Source organism: Bufo gargarizans, chromosome 1, assembly GCF_014858855.1.
Source record: "Bufo gargarizans isolate SCDJY-AF-19 chromosome 1, ASM1485885v1, whole genome shotgun sequence".
NCBI classification, from domain to species: domain Eukaryota; kingdom Metazoa; phylum Chordata; class Amphibia; order Anura; family Bufonidae; genus Bufo; species Bufo gargarizans.
The window spans coordinates 124831041-124848314 of NC_058080.1; the positions used below are offsets into that span (position 1 = coordinate 124831041).

Genomic DNA, 17274 nt, shown 5'->3' on the forward strand with positions numbered 1-17274 from the left:
TCTGCCTGTACACAGAGTCCATGAAGGGGCACAGGGAGTGCGGCTGTATTCTTGTAGTATCTATTAACAGGCATCATCTTTGTTCATTCTTGTTGATGCACAATTATTTCAACTCATGAACTGCTACCTTATTAATCTCATGCTTTAAACCATTCATAATACCAACCATATATTTTTTTTTTTCTTAGAATGAGTGATTTAATACATCGTCGTCAGAAGATGCCCTGGCTGTGGCCAGATTTTATTTTTTCTCGTTTAAATATTGGAAAGAGACATGACAAAAACTTAAAAATTCTCCATTCATTTACTGACCAGGTTAGTGATGTTATCATGCTTTATCACGTTACAGAGCTTTAGAATGTAACACTGCTTTCAGGTTGAATCGTAAGACCAACTACAAGTTTGGTGCCCCAAAATTACTGTCTGTCCGCAATAAAGTAGTAGTAGTACTCTTGTGGATGAATGGACACAAATACCCTCACCATTCTGGAAGAGTCATATCAATTCCAGGTTCAGCCATGTAGAGGATACTTTGCAGTGCTGTGAAAAATTTGCCCTTTCCGAATTTCTCCTTTTTTTTTTTTTTATGTTTGTCACACTAGATTGTTTCATCATCAATCTACTTTTAACTAAGATAACGTTAGATATAGGTAACCGAAGTAAATGCAAAATACTTTTTTTATATGGTGATTTTATTTATTGAAGAACAATTATGTTCAACCATACTTGGACTTATGTGTAAAAGTATCTGCCCCCCTTAGCTATGAACTCAACCTATTAACCAAATTCAATTGACAATGGAGTTTAATTTCACTAGCCACACCCAGATATGATTACTAACAGGCCTGTTAAATCTAAAAATCACTTAAATAGAACCTGTCTGGCAATGTGAAGCAGACTAGAAGGTCTCAAAACGCAGTACATGATGCCACGTTGTAATAAGATTCAAATACAGACGCAAAACACAGTCACAGTGTTTGGCAAAAAAAAAAACTCTAGATGACTTCCTGAGTTTTGGGATAATATTCTGTTGACATATGAGTGAAAGTTGGAACTTTTTGGAAGATATGAGTCCTGTGACATCTGGTCAAAAGCTAATATTACATTCCACCATTAGAACATCTCATCAAGCAGTCAAACATGTTTGTGGTAGTATGATGGTCTTGGGCTGTTTTGCTTCTGAAGGACCTGGGCAATTTGTAATAATTGATGGAACCATGAATTCTGATCTTTATTTGAAAATCCTGAAGGAGAATGTCCACCCATCAGCTTGCGACTTAAAGCTCAAGAGCAGTTGAGCATGCAGCAGTATAATGATCACAAAATCAAATCCACCTCTAAGTGGCTAAAAAAAATATTAAAAAAATTTGTAAGGTTTTTAGTGATTTGAATCCCATTGAGGTGATGTGACAAGACCTCAATGGAGTTGTCTCACTTCAACAAATGGCATTTATCATTTAGAGAAAGTTAATGCAAAAGACTTTTTTTTCAACATATTATACACTGCTAGTTTCCATGGTCATGACCACCTTGCAATCCAGATGTGGTGGTCATGCTTGCATACTATATAAAAAGTCCCAGCCTATGTGAGCTCCCACAGTCCCCGCCACCAGTAAGGCCGGCTTTTTTTCCTATAGTGTGCAAGCACGACCACCACTGATAGATTGCAGGGTGGTTGCAACCATGAAAACGAGCTGTGTATAATGTGATGGAAAAATGAATCAAGCCAGCAAAGGAAGCAGTATGGACAATCGCAATACATTAGTAAGCACCTCGTACTAACTTTCTCTATATGATAAATGCCACTTGCTGAAGTGACACAACCCCTTTACAGACAATTCATGCTAAAAAAAACTAGATTAGAGCTAAATTAAAATAAGAAAAGTGTGTCAAAATTCTTCCACAATGATATAAAAGATGTATTGCAAGTTATCGTAAATACCGTATTTGATTGCAATTGTTACTGCCAAGGGTAGCACAACCAGTTATTAGGTTTAGGGGTAATTACTTTTTCAAATAGGTGATATAGTAAATCTTTCTCTCCAATAAATGCAACGAGCAGTTAGAAGCTGCATTTTGTGTTTATTTGTCATGACTGTAGACAGGGAAACACACACGCGGTGAGCCCTAACTGGAACCCAACCTACCAAGCCCTAAGCGGCAAGTTTGCAACTGGTCGATTGACCCTATGCTGGTTAAGTGCAGGGAGCAAGTCCAAGCTCCCGCGGTTGTACAGAAATGGGTCAAAGCCAGGAGGACAATACGGTACAAAAACGCAGGACAGAGGGTGGTCAAAACCAGACAGGTATCAAGGTACAAAATCTCTAGACAGAGGGAGGTCAAAGGCAAGCCAAAGTCAAATACAAAGCAACAATCCACAACACGCATAGAAACAACCAGAGCACAGCAAGGGACAACCTATAACTCACAAGAGTGTATTGCCAGCAAGGGATATAAATAGAACGCCAAGTCCCCGCATAAGAACCTGATAGGTCCAGGGACTCGGCGCCCCTTTGGACCGGAATACAAGTAGTCCAGAGATGGGAAATTTAAAATCACTCTAGTAATGTACAATTATATAGATATGTGATCTGCACTCCAATTTAGGAGTTTGGGTGTTTGTGAGAGAAATGTATTTTGCGAGTAGGTATATCCACGGCACTCCAGTTAAGGTATATGCAATTCGTTTTAATAATCAAAGACATGTTCACATCACTTATTATTCCATACAGTATTATTCATATCCAAGAGTAGAAAAAAGTGTTAGCCACATTGTATTCCCCGTAACGTTTCGGTCTGAATTAGACCTTTATCAGCGGGATCTCATTGGTGGCAGGAGGGAAGGTGCTATTCTGGATGCATACATCCTGGATATGAATAATACTGTATGGGATAATAAGTGATGTGAACACTTCTTCTTTGATTATTAAGAAGAATTGCATATACCTTAGGTGTGCCATAAGTTTAGATGTAAGCGCCATGTAAATCTGGGTTGTGGAGCTACCTCTCTGGGTCTGTGCTGGATATACTGTATTTCTTGCTGTATACTGTAGTTCCTTGGTTTCATTGCATTAAATATTGGGATGTAGCTAGAGGTATTCCACTCTAATACCCTCTGTTCCAAGAACACTCACGTCATATTTTGTTAATATAGTATCGTTAAACTACAGTAATCACGATAATTCATTTTTTGTTTTAGACAATTTTAGAAAAAGCACAAGAACTGAAGAATGCCAAAGCCAATGTTGAGCAAGATGATGATAATGTCAGTGAAGAAACTAAGAAAACCAAAAAAAGGAGTGCCTTCTTAGATATGCTTCTGAAAGTAACCGATGAAGCAGGCAATACATTGAGCTATAAGGACATCCGTGAAGAAGTAGATACATTCATGTTTGAGGTACTGTGTATGCATGTTATGTAGTTACTGCTTTACTCTCTGTTAAAATGTCATCAGATACCCACACCACAATGAGAGGGTGAAAGGGAGTATATATTTCATACCCAAGGTACATTTAAAAATGTTAATCATAATATACGTAGACCCTTTTAAGAATGACAATCTTATTTGTGGGTGATTAAGGGCACCCGATTATCTTAAAAAGTGCACTAAGACATATTGCAAATGGTTATCTAAAGCTAATAACCCCTTTACATTGACTCAATGAGCCAGCAGGGTACTTTTCTGGTAAACTGTATCAAGAGATTGTAGGATTCATTATGTTATTATAGTTGAATTTGTATTTTATTAGAATTTTTGGGGTTCTTTTTCTTTACTTTTAGCTTGCTTACTTTTTCATTAATTAGTAAGATCCAAGCCATGAGGGAACTGTTTAGTAAAAACTAGTGACAAATGACAGAAAGAAAAAAACAAGTTAGCTGTGTTCATCCATGGCATCTTTTCCGCTTTCTTCAGTATTTTATATGTCCAGGGGCATTAAGGCTAGTTGGTTAGTTTATACAATGAAATACTGTATGCTAAATATTTTGAAATTTTAATTTAAAGGTGTTATCCATTAGCTAAAATATCCCCTCCCCCACATGCCTGGGCCTCTTGTATAGATTATACTTACCTGCTCTCCTGCACCCTTGTCACTCCTGATCCCAGCACATCTGCAGCTACATTTGCCCTTCACTTGGATCAAAACATCCAGCGATGGGGGAACAGTCAATAGCAGGCCTCAAGGGGGGGGGACCAGCCTCAAGGGGGTTGCAGCCGCAGCCGCGCTGGGATCCGGAGCGACATGGGTGCCGGAGCAGGTAAGTATAATGCTCACAAGTTGCCCGGGCATTGGGGGGGAATATTTTAGATATCAGATAACCCCCAAATCATCCATTCACTGATATTATGATACAATAAAATATTAAAATTCATATTTGTTCTACAGTTCACATTTTTTTTATGTTTAGGGTCATGATACCACAGCTGCTGGACTTAACTGGTCCATGTTTTTATTGGGATCTCATCCTGATGTTCAGGAAAAGGTTCACAAAGAGCTAGATGACGTATTTGGTAAGACCTTAACCATATTATTATCTGCTATGTCATACACATGAACACATTAGTGACCACCCACACATGTTTTACAGCAGTCACTACTCCTTTTTACAGAGGTGCAGATTTGTTTTTAACCCAACGCAGGTGTTTTGCTCTAACAACAATGGAAGACCTCCATTCCTGGTGATTTAACCACTTAGATGCCATGTTAAATAGCAACTGCAGCATCCAAGTGGTTTCAGAGGAAGGAGGCCTCCTACATCACTCAGTGGGCCCCTTGCAAACGGGATCACAGGGTGCTGATGCTTTATACAGTATGGCAGTCAGGGGTGTAATAGAGGCGCCCAAGTCTGCCTTCTGCAAATGCCTATTAGGTCATGCCAGAGACACGGCCTAATAGATTGTGTACATATATAATTAGTACAGTGTTTTATCAAGGCGATTGAATGATGGCAAGTCTCATTGTGGTACTAATAGGAGGTAAAAATAGGAATTACATAAAGTTTTTTTTTTTTTTTAATCCCTGAAAAAAGGTTTTAAATGAAAAGATTTAGGAAAAAATTAAATGTACTCCCCATAGTTTTTTTTTTTCATGACTATGAAAATTGTAGATTCACACTGAAGGCATCACAACTATGAATTAACACATGTGGAATTATATACATAACAAAAAAGTGTGAAACAACTGAAAATATGTAATATTCTAGGTTCTTCAAAGTAGCCACCTTTTGCTTTGATTACTGCTTTACACTCTTGGCATTCTCTTGATGAGCTTCAAGAGGTAGTCACCTGAAATGGTTTTCACTTCACAGGTGTGCCCTGTCAGGTTTAATAAGTGGGATTTCTTGCCTTATAAATGGGGTTGGGACCATCAGTTGCGTTGTGGAGAAGTCAGGTGGATACACAGCTGATAGTCCTACTGAATAGACTGTTAGAATTTGTATTATGGCAAGAAAAAAGCAGCTAAGTAAAGAAAAACGAGTACTTTAAGAAATGAAGGTCAGTCAGTCAGAAAAATTGGGAAAACTTTGAAAGTGTCCCCAAGTGCAGTCACAAAAACCATCAAGCGCTACAAAGAAACTGGCTTACATACGGACTGCCCCAGGAAAGGAAGACCAAGAGTCACCTCTGCTGCGGAGGATAAGTTCATCCGAGTCACCAGCCTCAGAAATCGCAGGTTAACAGCTGCTCAGATTAGAGACCAGGTCAATGCCACACAGAGTTCTAGCAGCAGACACATCTCTAGAACAACTGTTAAGAGGAGACTGTGTGAATCTACCTTCATGGTAGAATATCTGCTAGGAAACCACTGCTAAGGACAGGCACAAGCAGAAGAGACTTGTTTGGGCTAAAGAACACAAGGAATGGACATTAGACCTGTGGAAATCTGTGCTTTGGTCTGATGAGTCCAAATTTGAGATCTTTGGTTCCAACCACCGTGTCTTTGTGCGACGCAGAAAAGGTGAACGGATGGACTCTACATGCCTGGTTCCCACCGTGAAGCATGGAGGAGGAGGTGTGATGGTGTGGGGGTGCTTTGCTGGTGACACTGTTGGGCATTTATTCAAAATTGAAGGCATACTGAACCAGCATGGCTACCACAGCATCTTGCAGCGGCATGCTATTCCATCCAGTTTGCGTTTAGTTGGACCATCATTTATTTTTCAACAGGACAATGACCCCAAACACACCTCCAGGCTGTGTAAGGGCTATTTGACCATGAAGCAGAGTGATGGGGTGCTGCGCCAGATGACCTGGCCTCCACAGTCACCGGACCTGAACCCAATCGAGATGGTTTGGGGTGAGCTGGACCGCAGAGTGAAGGCAAAAAGGCCAACAAGTGCTAAGCATCTCTGGGAACTCCTTCAAGACTGTTGGACGACCATTTCAGGTGACTACCTCTTGAAGCTCATCAAGAGAATGCCAAGAGTGTGCAAAGCAGTAATCAAAGCAAAAGATGGCTACTTTGAAGAACCTATAATATGACATATTTTCAGTTGTTTCACACTTTTTTGTTATGTATATAATTCCACATGTGTTAATTCATAGTTTTGATGCCTTCAGTGTGAATCTACAATTTTCATAGTCATGAAAATAAAGAAAACTCTTTGAATGAGAAGGTGTGTCCAAACTTTTGGTCTGTACTGTATATATTGAGTGTTTGTATACCCCAAAATGGTGCAAATAAAACAAGCCCTCATACAGTTACTTTGCTGAAAAATATAAACAAATATAGCTCTTGGAATGTGTCATTTGAAAAATGAGAACAATTGCTTGGTCATTAAGCCCTAGTCACTAAGGGGGTTAAACAGTTTAGCCTGTTAGGCATGGATTATTTATGTGTAATGTAGAAATAACATAAAGTTATGTTGTAGACAAATTATAGGGATTGTCCAAGTTTAATAAAAACTCTCAGCAGCTGTAAATGGTCTAAACTAACAAAAGAACCCTGCAGGATGGTAACAATTTTCTTATATCAACAATTTGCCCTAAGGCAATTAATACCCTATTATTCCACATTGTGCAATGTACGAGTAACACATAATTTTTAGTCTCGATTCTCATGGCTATTAAACAGTACAAACTCCTGAAGTAGATTATGAAGGTAACAACTTTTGATTTGCTAATAGTCAGTACATAATTTTTACTCATGTCCTAAAACTATATCCACTGTTTTATTCTCCTTAGGTCAATCTGACCGGCCAGTGACAATGGATGACATGAAGAAGCTACGATATCTCGAAGCAGTTGTTAAAGAAGCTCTTCGACTTTACCCTTCAGTGCCATTCTTCGCACGCACCATTACTGAAGATTGCAGCATAAGTAAGACATTTTATCAGTCATTTCAATGGGAATGTCTGACATCTAGGGAAAATTAAATTATTTTTGTATTTGCATACATTTGAACCTGATATTATGTGTTGGAAAATTAGTAAGACATGAGAGAAAGTACAATGCTGCAATTTTGTGTTATGTGCATAGCCACATATACAGTACCTATAATATAGCTGTGTATGGCTTTTAAGCTTATGTTTAATATTACAGGAGGTTATACTGTACCGAAAGGTGTGAATGTAGTCATTTTGCCCTTTGCCCTTCACCGAGATCCAGAATATTTTCCTGAACCTGAGGAATTTAAGCCGGAAAGGTTTCTTCCTGAGAATGCAAGCGGGCGCAATCCATATGCTTATATACCTTTTTCTGCAGGTCTCAGGAACTGCATTGGTAAGTGGTGAAATTGATAATACTAGCATACATGTGTGTGTGTATACAGTTCAGTTAATGTTATAAATAGTTTTAGTGGTTTATGTACACTGGCACAGAAACTGTATGGCTTTTCAAAGGGACATTTCTATCAACATGTTTTTCTTTATCACCTACTAACAACCTATATGTATTTTTCATTTATTCAACTTCTTTTCCTGGCTCTTAACTTCCACTTCAAAAAGTTAGGACAGTCAGACCATCATTGTGACCAGATAGAGCCCCCTATAGTGACTCAATTAGAGCATCACACATTACCTTCATCTGTGCAATGCTCTTCAGTAAAGATCTTTTTTCAGCCTATCAAGAGTACAGTAGAGCTGTCATACCATTATCCAAATTCTACACCTACTATCATAAGGATTACCTTATCAGATAACATCATGCTCTTACAGCAGCAGTAAAATGACAACGTATAATCTTTTATTTGTTTTTACTGCTGGAGAAGGATAATATTTTGGAACTCATTTTTACTGGTAAAAAAAAACCTGAAATGAAAAAGTAAAACAAACAAAATTTCTAAAAACATTTTTCTATGAATATTGAGTTTAAAAAAATTACCTTTTCTGACGACAGTGTTCCTTTAGGTTCAGAGCCATAAAGCCTCAATGCTCTATGTTGGGCAATCTGTGTATGGATATATTTTCCCCTAGAATTAAATAGTAGAATACATATGGGGTATGATGGAAAATGGCACCATTTTTTTCTAGAACAAAGAGAAAAAAAATCCAAAGGATATGTGAGCTGCTACCACCTTCACTTTATTTTAGCATCCATGAGCCAAACAACGTTCAAGTGAGAACAGTTTCCATGAATACTTTGGATTGTTTCTCTTTTCTCTGGTTCCATATTGTGGCTGCACTGTATACAAGTCTGGACCAGGAGGATGCTGTAGCTGACACCAATTGCTACTATGACGAGCTCTTCCTAGTGATGTTCCTGAATTACACGACCACATTTCATTTATACTTTTGTTTTATAACGTTTCTATCTATGGAGCCCCATCCTTTGTTTTTCTTCTTTTTTATTATTATTATGTTTTTTTCTGATTCATTTAGTATCTGACAGAAAAATTCTCAGTAGGCCTTGGTACATGCAGCTCCATGAAACACATAATACAACTCAATGTACAGTTGTAACACAGCCGTGTCACCAAATTGTAGACAGGCATGCGCTAGATATTGCATCTGAACTCCCAGATTGCAACCATTTTTCATGACAATCTCAGTGAGTTCATTTTTGCCATCAAAATGCTATGCAGAACCTGGCATAAAGAATATGTAAAGAAGGTGCAAGTGTCCATTAATTCAGTAGAGGATACTAAGGGGGTCATTTATTACACTGAAATACATCTATATTAGGTGTATTTCAGGCACAATCTGCAACTTCTCCCCCGCTCACGCCAGGTCTGAAATTATGGGTGCAACATGGGCGGGGGAGGGGATGGGCTGGCAGGCCCGTCTCATTCATCATTTTCTACACCTGGTTTATGCGTAGAAAATTGTCTAAATGTAAGACAGCTAGGAAGCTGGCTTACATTTAGACTAGAGTAGGATGCGCCAAAGTTATTGAGAGGCCGGCACCTCTTCATAACTTTGGCGGGTCCACCGCCTGCTATAGGGGTTATTAAGACCGGTGTCTAAAACGCTAGTCTTAATAAATGACCCTCTAAAGCCTCTTTCACAAGGGCGAGTTTTCCACCCGGGTACAATGCGCGAGGTGAACGCATTGCACCCGCACTGAATCTGGATCCATTCATTTCTATGGGGCTGTGCACATGAGCAGTGATTTTCAGGCACTTGTTGGGGCTGCGTGAAAATCACAAGCATCCGCAAGCAAGTGCGGATGCGGTGCGATTTTCACGCATGGTTGCTAAGGAGACGATCAGGATGGGTACCCGATCTTTATTATTTTTCCTTATAACATAGTTATATGTTATAAGGGAAAATAATAGCATTCTTAATACAGAATGCTAAGTAGATTAGGGATGGAGGGGTTAAAAAAATAATAAACAAATTTAACTCACCCCATCCACTTGGTTGCGTAGCAGATCTCCTCTTCTTTCTTCAGGAAATTGCGCTCATCACATGGTCCATCTCATGATCCATCATGTGATGAGCGCAGTGACATCATCAAAGGTCCTTTACCCAGGTCCTGAAGAAAGAAGAGGAGATCCGCTACGCGACCAAGTGGATGGGGTGAGTTAAATTTGTTTATTATTTTTAACCCCTCAATGGATATTTTACTAAGCATTCTGTATTAAGAATGCTAAATAATAAAATCTACACAACGCCTAACCCAAACCCGAACTTCTGTGTAGAAGTCCGGGTTCAGGTCTGGGAACCAAACATGCTGATTTTTCTCACGCGCGTGCAAAACGCATTAAAACGCTTTGCACTCACGTGGAAAAATCGTGCATTTTCCCGCAACGCACCCGCATCCTATCCGGCCCTCACACACGATGCCCGTGGGAAAGAGGCCTAAGTGTTTTCAGCTGAGAAATGTAATTTATTTTGTGTTGTAAAGGGGTCATAACGCTCATCTCTTGTCACAAACAGGCCAACGCTTTGCTCTAATGGAGGAAAAAGTGGTGTTATCGTCTATTTTAAGAAAGTTTAATGTAAAAGCAAGCCAGGACCGTGAAGAAATCTGTCTGGTAGGAGAGCTCATTCTTCGTCCAGAGAATGGCATATGGATTGAACTGCAGAAAAGAACACCTAACTCTACTTTATAAACCTTGGAACAACCTCTGTGTGTAGACAATTTTATCTCAAATGTTTATTATTGTAAATAGTTTGGTGTGTGTCTGGGAATACACTGGCTTGAAACTATTTCATTAGTACCTGCTATAAAATTTGGGATTTTTTTCATTTTCTGTATGTGCTATTCAGGACATTTAATATTTGCAAGGAAGTCCACAAAAATCATTGGGCCTCGCTCACTCAATTTGTCTAAAAGAAAAATTGTCATTGCTCCCATTGAAACCCATCGCAATGCAACTTTTATTTTTCCAGACCATTTACAAAAAACAAAAGCTGAACTTTGGTTGGGCTACAATCCACTTTTTATGGTAGACCATTTTGTTAAAGGGGTCCTTCGGGATTTTAATATTGATGACTAGTGTTGAGCGAACTTGCGATTTGCAAGTTGAGCGTTTGGGTTCAGGTTATCTAAGAATTCCGTTACCATGAACCATAATGAAATTCTATGACGGCATGCACCACGGAAGCCTATAAGAGGCATTCCATATTGCATTCCGTCATAATACAATTCTGTGCTGGCCATAGACTTCTATTACGACGGAATACATTACGGAATGCCTTTTATAGGCTTCCGTGGTGCATGTTGTCATAGAATTCTGTTATGTTCCACAGTAACGGAATCCATTACGGAATTTTTAGATAACCCGAATGCCAAACGTGCAAATCGCAAGTTGGCTCAACACTATTAATGGCCTATACTCAGGATAGGTCATCAATATCAGATCGGCGGGCGTCTAACACCCGGGAGCCCTGTCGATCAGCAGGTTGAAGAGAAGACCGAGCTCTGTGTAAGTGCAGCCTTCCCTTCATCGACATTGCAGCAGTGAGCAGGTGTAATTACAAGCCGTCCCATTCACTTTAATGGGACAGCTTGTTTCTATTCAAGTGTAAACGCAAACCAAGCTTTCATTTTTCGGGTGCATAATATGAATTGAAAGCTGAGCTTTGATTGGTTCCTATGGGCAACAAAGCCTGGTTTTGTTTCAGACATTTTCATAAATAAACCCCCCTATTGTTTTTACGTTTTTTTTTTTTTTTTTTTTTAAAAAAGGAGCTAAGATACTGTATGTGAATTAAGATAACATGAAAATCTTTAAAATGCATTTGGGGTGGGGCACAATTACTGGCCTAACCCTGAAATACTGTATTCTAGTGCAGACTATAAAACTACTATATTCAAGTATTGCCTTTCCATTCACCTGAAAATGTGTCTTTCAATACAGCCAATTGCCTATGAGATGCGTTCTAGAATCTTGCTTATACTGTCTATAGAGTAAATGTATTATCCCATGTTAAATTACAAAAATTCCAATAAAGGTTGGTACTATCTTTTAATTCTTACATTGTCTGTTGTTACATATGAATGGCCAAGCTTCACACCAACAAATAGATACAGAATAAAGTTTGAAATGAGAGCTAGTTTTTAATTGGGGACTATGGTTTGCGCTAGCCATCATGATGTAACCTTTGTTAGGGTCCATTCACACGTCCTCAAAATGGGTCCTTATCCGTTCCGCAATTTTCAATGGGGCCGGAATGTGCTGTCCGCATCCGCATTTGCGGATCCGCACTTCCGCATCCCTGCTTTCGTTTCCGCCCCCAAAAATAGAACGTGTCCTATTCTTGCCCACAATTGCGGACAAGATTAGGCATTTTCTATAGTGCTGGCGATGTGCGGTCTGGAAATTGCGGAATGCACATTGCCGATGTCCGTGTTTTGCAGATCCTCAATTTGTGGATCTGCAAAACACTTAGGCCCCTTTCACACGGGCGAGTATTCCGAGCGGATGCGATGCGTGAGTTGAACGCATTGCACCCGCACTGAATACCAACCTATTCATTTCTATGGGGCTGTTCGCATGAGCGGTGATTTTCACGCATCACTTATGCGTTGCGTGAAAATCGCAGCATGCTCCTCTTTGTGCGTTGCTGTGCGATAATCCACGCAACACAGGCCCCATAGAAGTGAATGGGGTTGCGTGAAAATCGCAAGCATCCGCAAGCAAGTGCGATTGCGGTGCGATTTTCACGCACGGTTGCTAGGAGACGATCAGGATGGAGACCCGATCATTATTATTTTCCCTTATAACATGGTTATAAGGAAAAATAATAGCATTCTGAATACAGAATGCATAGTAAAATTGTGCTAGAAGGGTTAAAAAAAATAAAAAAAATTTAACTCACCTTAATCCACTTGCTCACGTAGCCCGGCATCTCCTTCTGTCTTCATCTGAGCTTTGTGCAGTAACGAGGACCTTTGGTGATGTCAGTCATCACATGATCCATCACCATGGTAAAAGATCATGTGATGGATCATGTGATGACCGGAGTGACATCATCACAGGTCCTGTTCATGTATTTAATGCTCACCCCAGGTCCTGTTCAGCAAAGGAGACAGAAGTAGATGCCGGCTACGCGAGCAAGTGGATTAAGGTGAGTTAAAAATGTTTTTATTTATTTTTTAACCCTTCCAGCGCAATTTTACTATGCATTCTGTATTCAGAATGCTATTATTTTCCCTTATAACCATGTTATAAGGGAAAATAATACAATCTACAGAACATCGATCCTAAGGCCTCTTTCACACTACCGTTTTTTTTTTTCCGTTTTGCGGTCCGTTTTTTGCGTTCCGTATATGGTCCGTATACGGAACCATTCATTTCAATGGTCCTGCAAAAAAAATGGAATGTGTTCCGTATGCATTCCGTTTCCGTATTTCCGTTTTTCCGTTCCGTTGAAAGATAGAACATGTCCTATATTTGGCCGCAAATCACAGTCCGTGGCTCCATTCAAGTCAATGGGTCCGCAAAAAAAACGGAACACATACGGAAATGCATCCGTATGTCTTCCGTTTCCGTTCCGTTTTTTCTGAACCATCTATTGAAAATGTTATGCCCAGCCCAATTTTTTCTATGTAATTACTGTATACTGTATATGTCATACGGAAAAACGGAACGGAACAACGGAACGGAAACGGAACCACAACGGAACAACGGATCCGTGAAAAACGGACCGCAAAACACTGAAATGGACATACTGTAGTGTGAAAGAGGCCTAAGCCTGAACTTCTGTGAAGATGTTCGGGTTTGGGTACCAAACACGTACAATTTTTCTCACGTGAGTGCAAAACGCATTACAATGTTTTGCACTCGCGCGGAAAAATCGCGGGTGTTCCCGCAACGCACCGGCACATTTTCCCGCAACGCCCGTGTGAAAGGGGCCTTATGGACGTGTGAATGGACCTTTAGGCTATGTTCCCACTACACAGATCTACAAGATTGGCATAAAAGTATATATTTAAAAAAAATATCCATCAAAAAGTATAGTACAGTTGGTATGTTTAACTCTATTCACAGTGCTCCCAATGCTACATATATGCCAAACATGCCCATAGAGCTATATTGGCTTAACATAAGCAAAACAAATGTCCTTTGGATGACATCTGGCCTATACACATAAGCATACTGTTTTTAACCACCTCCGGACCGCCTAACGCAGATGTGCGGTCCGGAGGTGGCAGCGCTGCGCACAGTCACGCATATACGCGTCATCTCACGAGACGCGAGATGACGGGAGTATGCGCCCGCGCGTGCGCAGTTCGCGCCGGCATTTCGTCGAGAAGTATTTCGTCAGCAACCTGCCAGCCAATGATCGTGGCTGGCAGGTTGCTGATTTTTAAAAAATCCAATCAAAGTGCCAGATATCAGATCATATTAGTAAATATGATCTGTTATATGGCTGCCTGCTCCTCTGCTGGTTCTTTTCGTCGGTTGGATCCAGCAGAGGAGCAGGCTTCACAGTGAGTACACCAAACACTACACTTTAGCCCCTGATCACCCCCCTGAACCCCAATTAACCCTTTGATCACCCCTTTGATCACCCCTGTCAATGACAAGTGAAAAGAAAAAAGTGATCAGTGCAAACTGTCACTTTTTTTTTTCACTGTTATTGACCGTTAGGTTTTAGGTATAGTTTAGGTCCCTTGGTTAGGTAGTTAGCGATCAGTTAGCGCCCAGCCCACCGCACCGCAGTCCGTTATTCGCTGATTAGCGTATCGCTAATCAGCATTTGTACTTTTATAGTATCTGGAAGTGATCAAAACTGATCACGGTCAGATCTATAATAGTACTAGTGTCACTTTAGTTCGCCCTCCACCCAAAACGCAGTGTTTGCCCGATCAGGCCTGATCGGTCGCCCACACGTGCGTTCGCCCACACCCGCCCCACCGCAGTGACAAAAAAATTTTTTTTTTGATCACTGCACATTCACTTTACACGCACTGCGGCGATAAAAAAATCAGTTTTGATATTTTTTATCAACCGCAGCGGCCTCCGGTACTTCGCTAGCCTCCCCTTTGTAAGACAGGCTTGCTTTTTTTTTCTTGGGTAGTCTCAGGGAATACCCCTAAATTTAGTTGCCCACATGTCTAACAGGGGGTATTCTTCTGAAGAGGCCTACAGGCTTCTGACCCAGTCGGATGAGGAGTGGGAACCCTCATCTGATGAATCCAGCGGGTCAGAATACGAACCTGTAGAAAGCAGTGGCTCTCTGACCCAAAGTTCGGACGAGGAGGCTGAGGTCCCTGATACCACCAGGCGTACCCGGCCCCGTGTCGCTAGACCGCAGGTTGCGCAGGATCCGCTTCAAGAGCAGCAGAGTGGGGCTGGTGCTGTCGGATTACGTGGTGAGGCATACACCAGCAGCCCAGCCCTCCCTGGACCTAGTACCAGCACTGCCGTACAACCTGGTGAAGTAGCGAGCACCAGAAGGGCAGTTGAAGCTGGTACGGTGGCACGTGCAGTAGTGACCCCGTCGCAGCCACCGCAAAGACGTGCCCGTAGAGCCCCTAGAATCCCAGAGGTGCTGGCAAACCCTGATTGGCAGTCCCCAACTTCAGCCGCACCTGTAGTTTTCCCTTTCACTGCCCAGTCTGGAGTTCGGGTTGAGACAGCTCAGATCGGTTCGGCCCTGGGATTTTTTGAGCTGTTCTTGCCTGCAGAGCTTTTAGACATAGTTGTGGCCGAAACAGACAGGTATGCCACACAATTTATCACCGCTAACCCGGTAAGCTTTTATGCCCAGCCTTTCCGGTGGAAACCAGTCCAAGTTTCCGAACTTAAAACTTTTCTGGGCCTCCTCAACATGGGCCTGACAAAAAAGCATGAATTGCGGTCATATTGGTCCACGAACCCGATTCATCACATGCCCATGTTCTCTGCTGCCATGTCCAGGGCACGTTTTGAGGCCATCCTGCGGTTCCTGCACTTTAGTGACAACACCGCCTCCCGTCCCAGGGGCCACCCTGCTTTTGACCGGCTCCACAAAATTCGGCCCCTCATAGACCATTTCAACCAGAAATTTGCAGATATTTATACCCCAGAGCAAAACATCTGCATAGACGAGTCCCTGATACATTTTACCGGGCGCCTTGGCTTCAAACAATACATCCCAAGCAAGCGCGCCCGGTATGGGGTCAAATTGTATAAGCTCTGTGAAAGGGCCACAGGCTATACCCACAAATTTCGTGTCTATGAGGGAAAAGATCAGACCCTGGAGCCGGTCGGTTGCCCTGACTACCTGGGGAGCAGTGGGAAGACAGTTTGGGACTTGGTGTCACCCTTATTCGGCAAGGGGTACCATCTTTATGTGGACAATTTTTACACAAGTGTGGCCCTCTTTAGGCATTTGTTTCTAGAACGGATTGGCGCCTGTGGTACCGCGCGAACTAGTCGCGCGGGCTTCCCCCAACGGCTCGTTACCACCCGTCTTGCAAGGGGGCAGAGGGCCGCACTGTGTAACGAAGAACTGCTCGCGGTGAAATGGAGAGACAAGCGTGACGTTTACATGCTCTCCTCCATTCACGCAGACACGACAATACAAATTGAGCGAGCAACCTGTGTCATTGAAAAGCCCCTCTCAGTCCACGACTATAACCTCCACATGGGAGGGGTGGACTTCAATGACCAGATGTTGTCTCCGTATTTAGTTTCCCGACGCACCAGACGCTGGTATAAGAAGGTGTCTGTATATTTAATTCAATTGGCTCTGTACAATAGTTTTGTTCTCTACAGTAAGGCTGGGAGAACTGGATCCTTCCTCAAATTTCAGGAAGAGATCATCGAGAACCTCCTGTATCCAGGAGGTTCCGTGGCCCCAACCACCAGTGTAGTTAGCCGTCTACACGAGCGACATTTCCCCAATGTCGTTCCTGGTACCTCAACCCAACAGTCACCCCGAAAAAGATGTCGTGTCTGTAGCAGGAGTGGAATAAGGCGTGACACCCGCTATTTCTGTCCTGACTGTCCGGACCACCCTGCCCTATGCTTTGGAGCTGGTTTCCGGAAGTACCACTCACAGGTACACTATTAGCATAGGGATCATCTCACCAGGACAGGCACACAGGGCTATTAGGGCCCATTCACTCACTGCTGCTGCAAACGTCTCCTTTCACATGGGACAAAGTGCATAACGCACTTCGCCACATCTTTGGGCGATTTGCGCTTTGCACATTGACCCATGGGGAAGGAGAGGTTTGTTCTATAAAGGTAAAAAAAAAAAAAAAAAAAAAACACACCAGTAAGCAAACACGTTAATGTTCAGTTAAAAAAGTTAAAGTTTATATGTTCTGTTGCAAAGTTAATAAAATTATTGCGTTGCGGCCTGGTTTTTCCTTTTTTTTTTTTTTTTTTTCTTTTTTTACCTTCCAGGTGGACCAACCGATTGACTAGCTGCAGCACCGATGTGCATTCTGAC

The 17274-nt window shown here is 41.6% G+C and overlaps 1 protein-coding gene across 1 annotated transcript in view; it reads left to right on the forward strand.

Moving 5' to 3' along the window:
• Nucleotides 1-11862, forward strand: part of LOC122940960 (cytochrome P450 4V2) — a 56188-nt gene extending 44326 nt beyond the window's left edge. The window contains exons 6-11 of the mRNA XM_044297910.1: nt 189-315; nt 3200-3397; nt 4408-4510; nt 7184-7318; nt 7541-7720; nt 10318-11862. Of these exons, the coding sequence (XP_044153845.1) occupies nt 189-315; nt 3200-3397; nt 4408-4510; nt 7184-7318; nt 7541-7720; nt 10318-10493 (919 nt within the window). The 3' untranslated portion in view covers nt 10494-11862. The remainder of the gene's footprint in view (nt 1-188; nt 316-3199; nt 3398-4407; nt 4511-7183; nt 7319-7540; nt 7721-10317) is intronic.
• Nucleotides 11863-17274: the final 5412 nt, after the last annotated feature.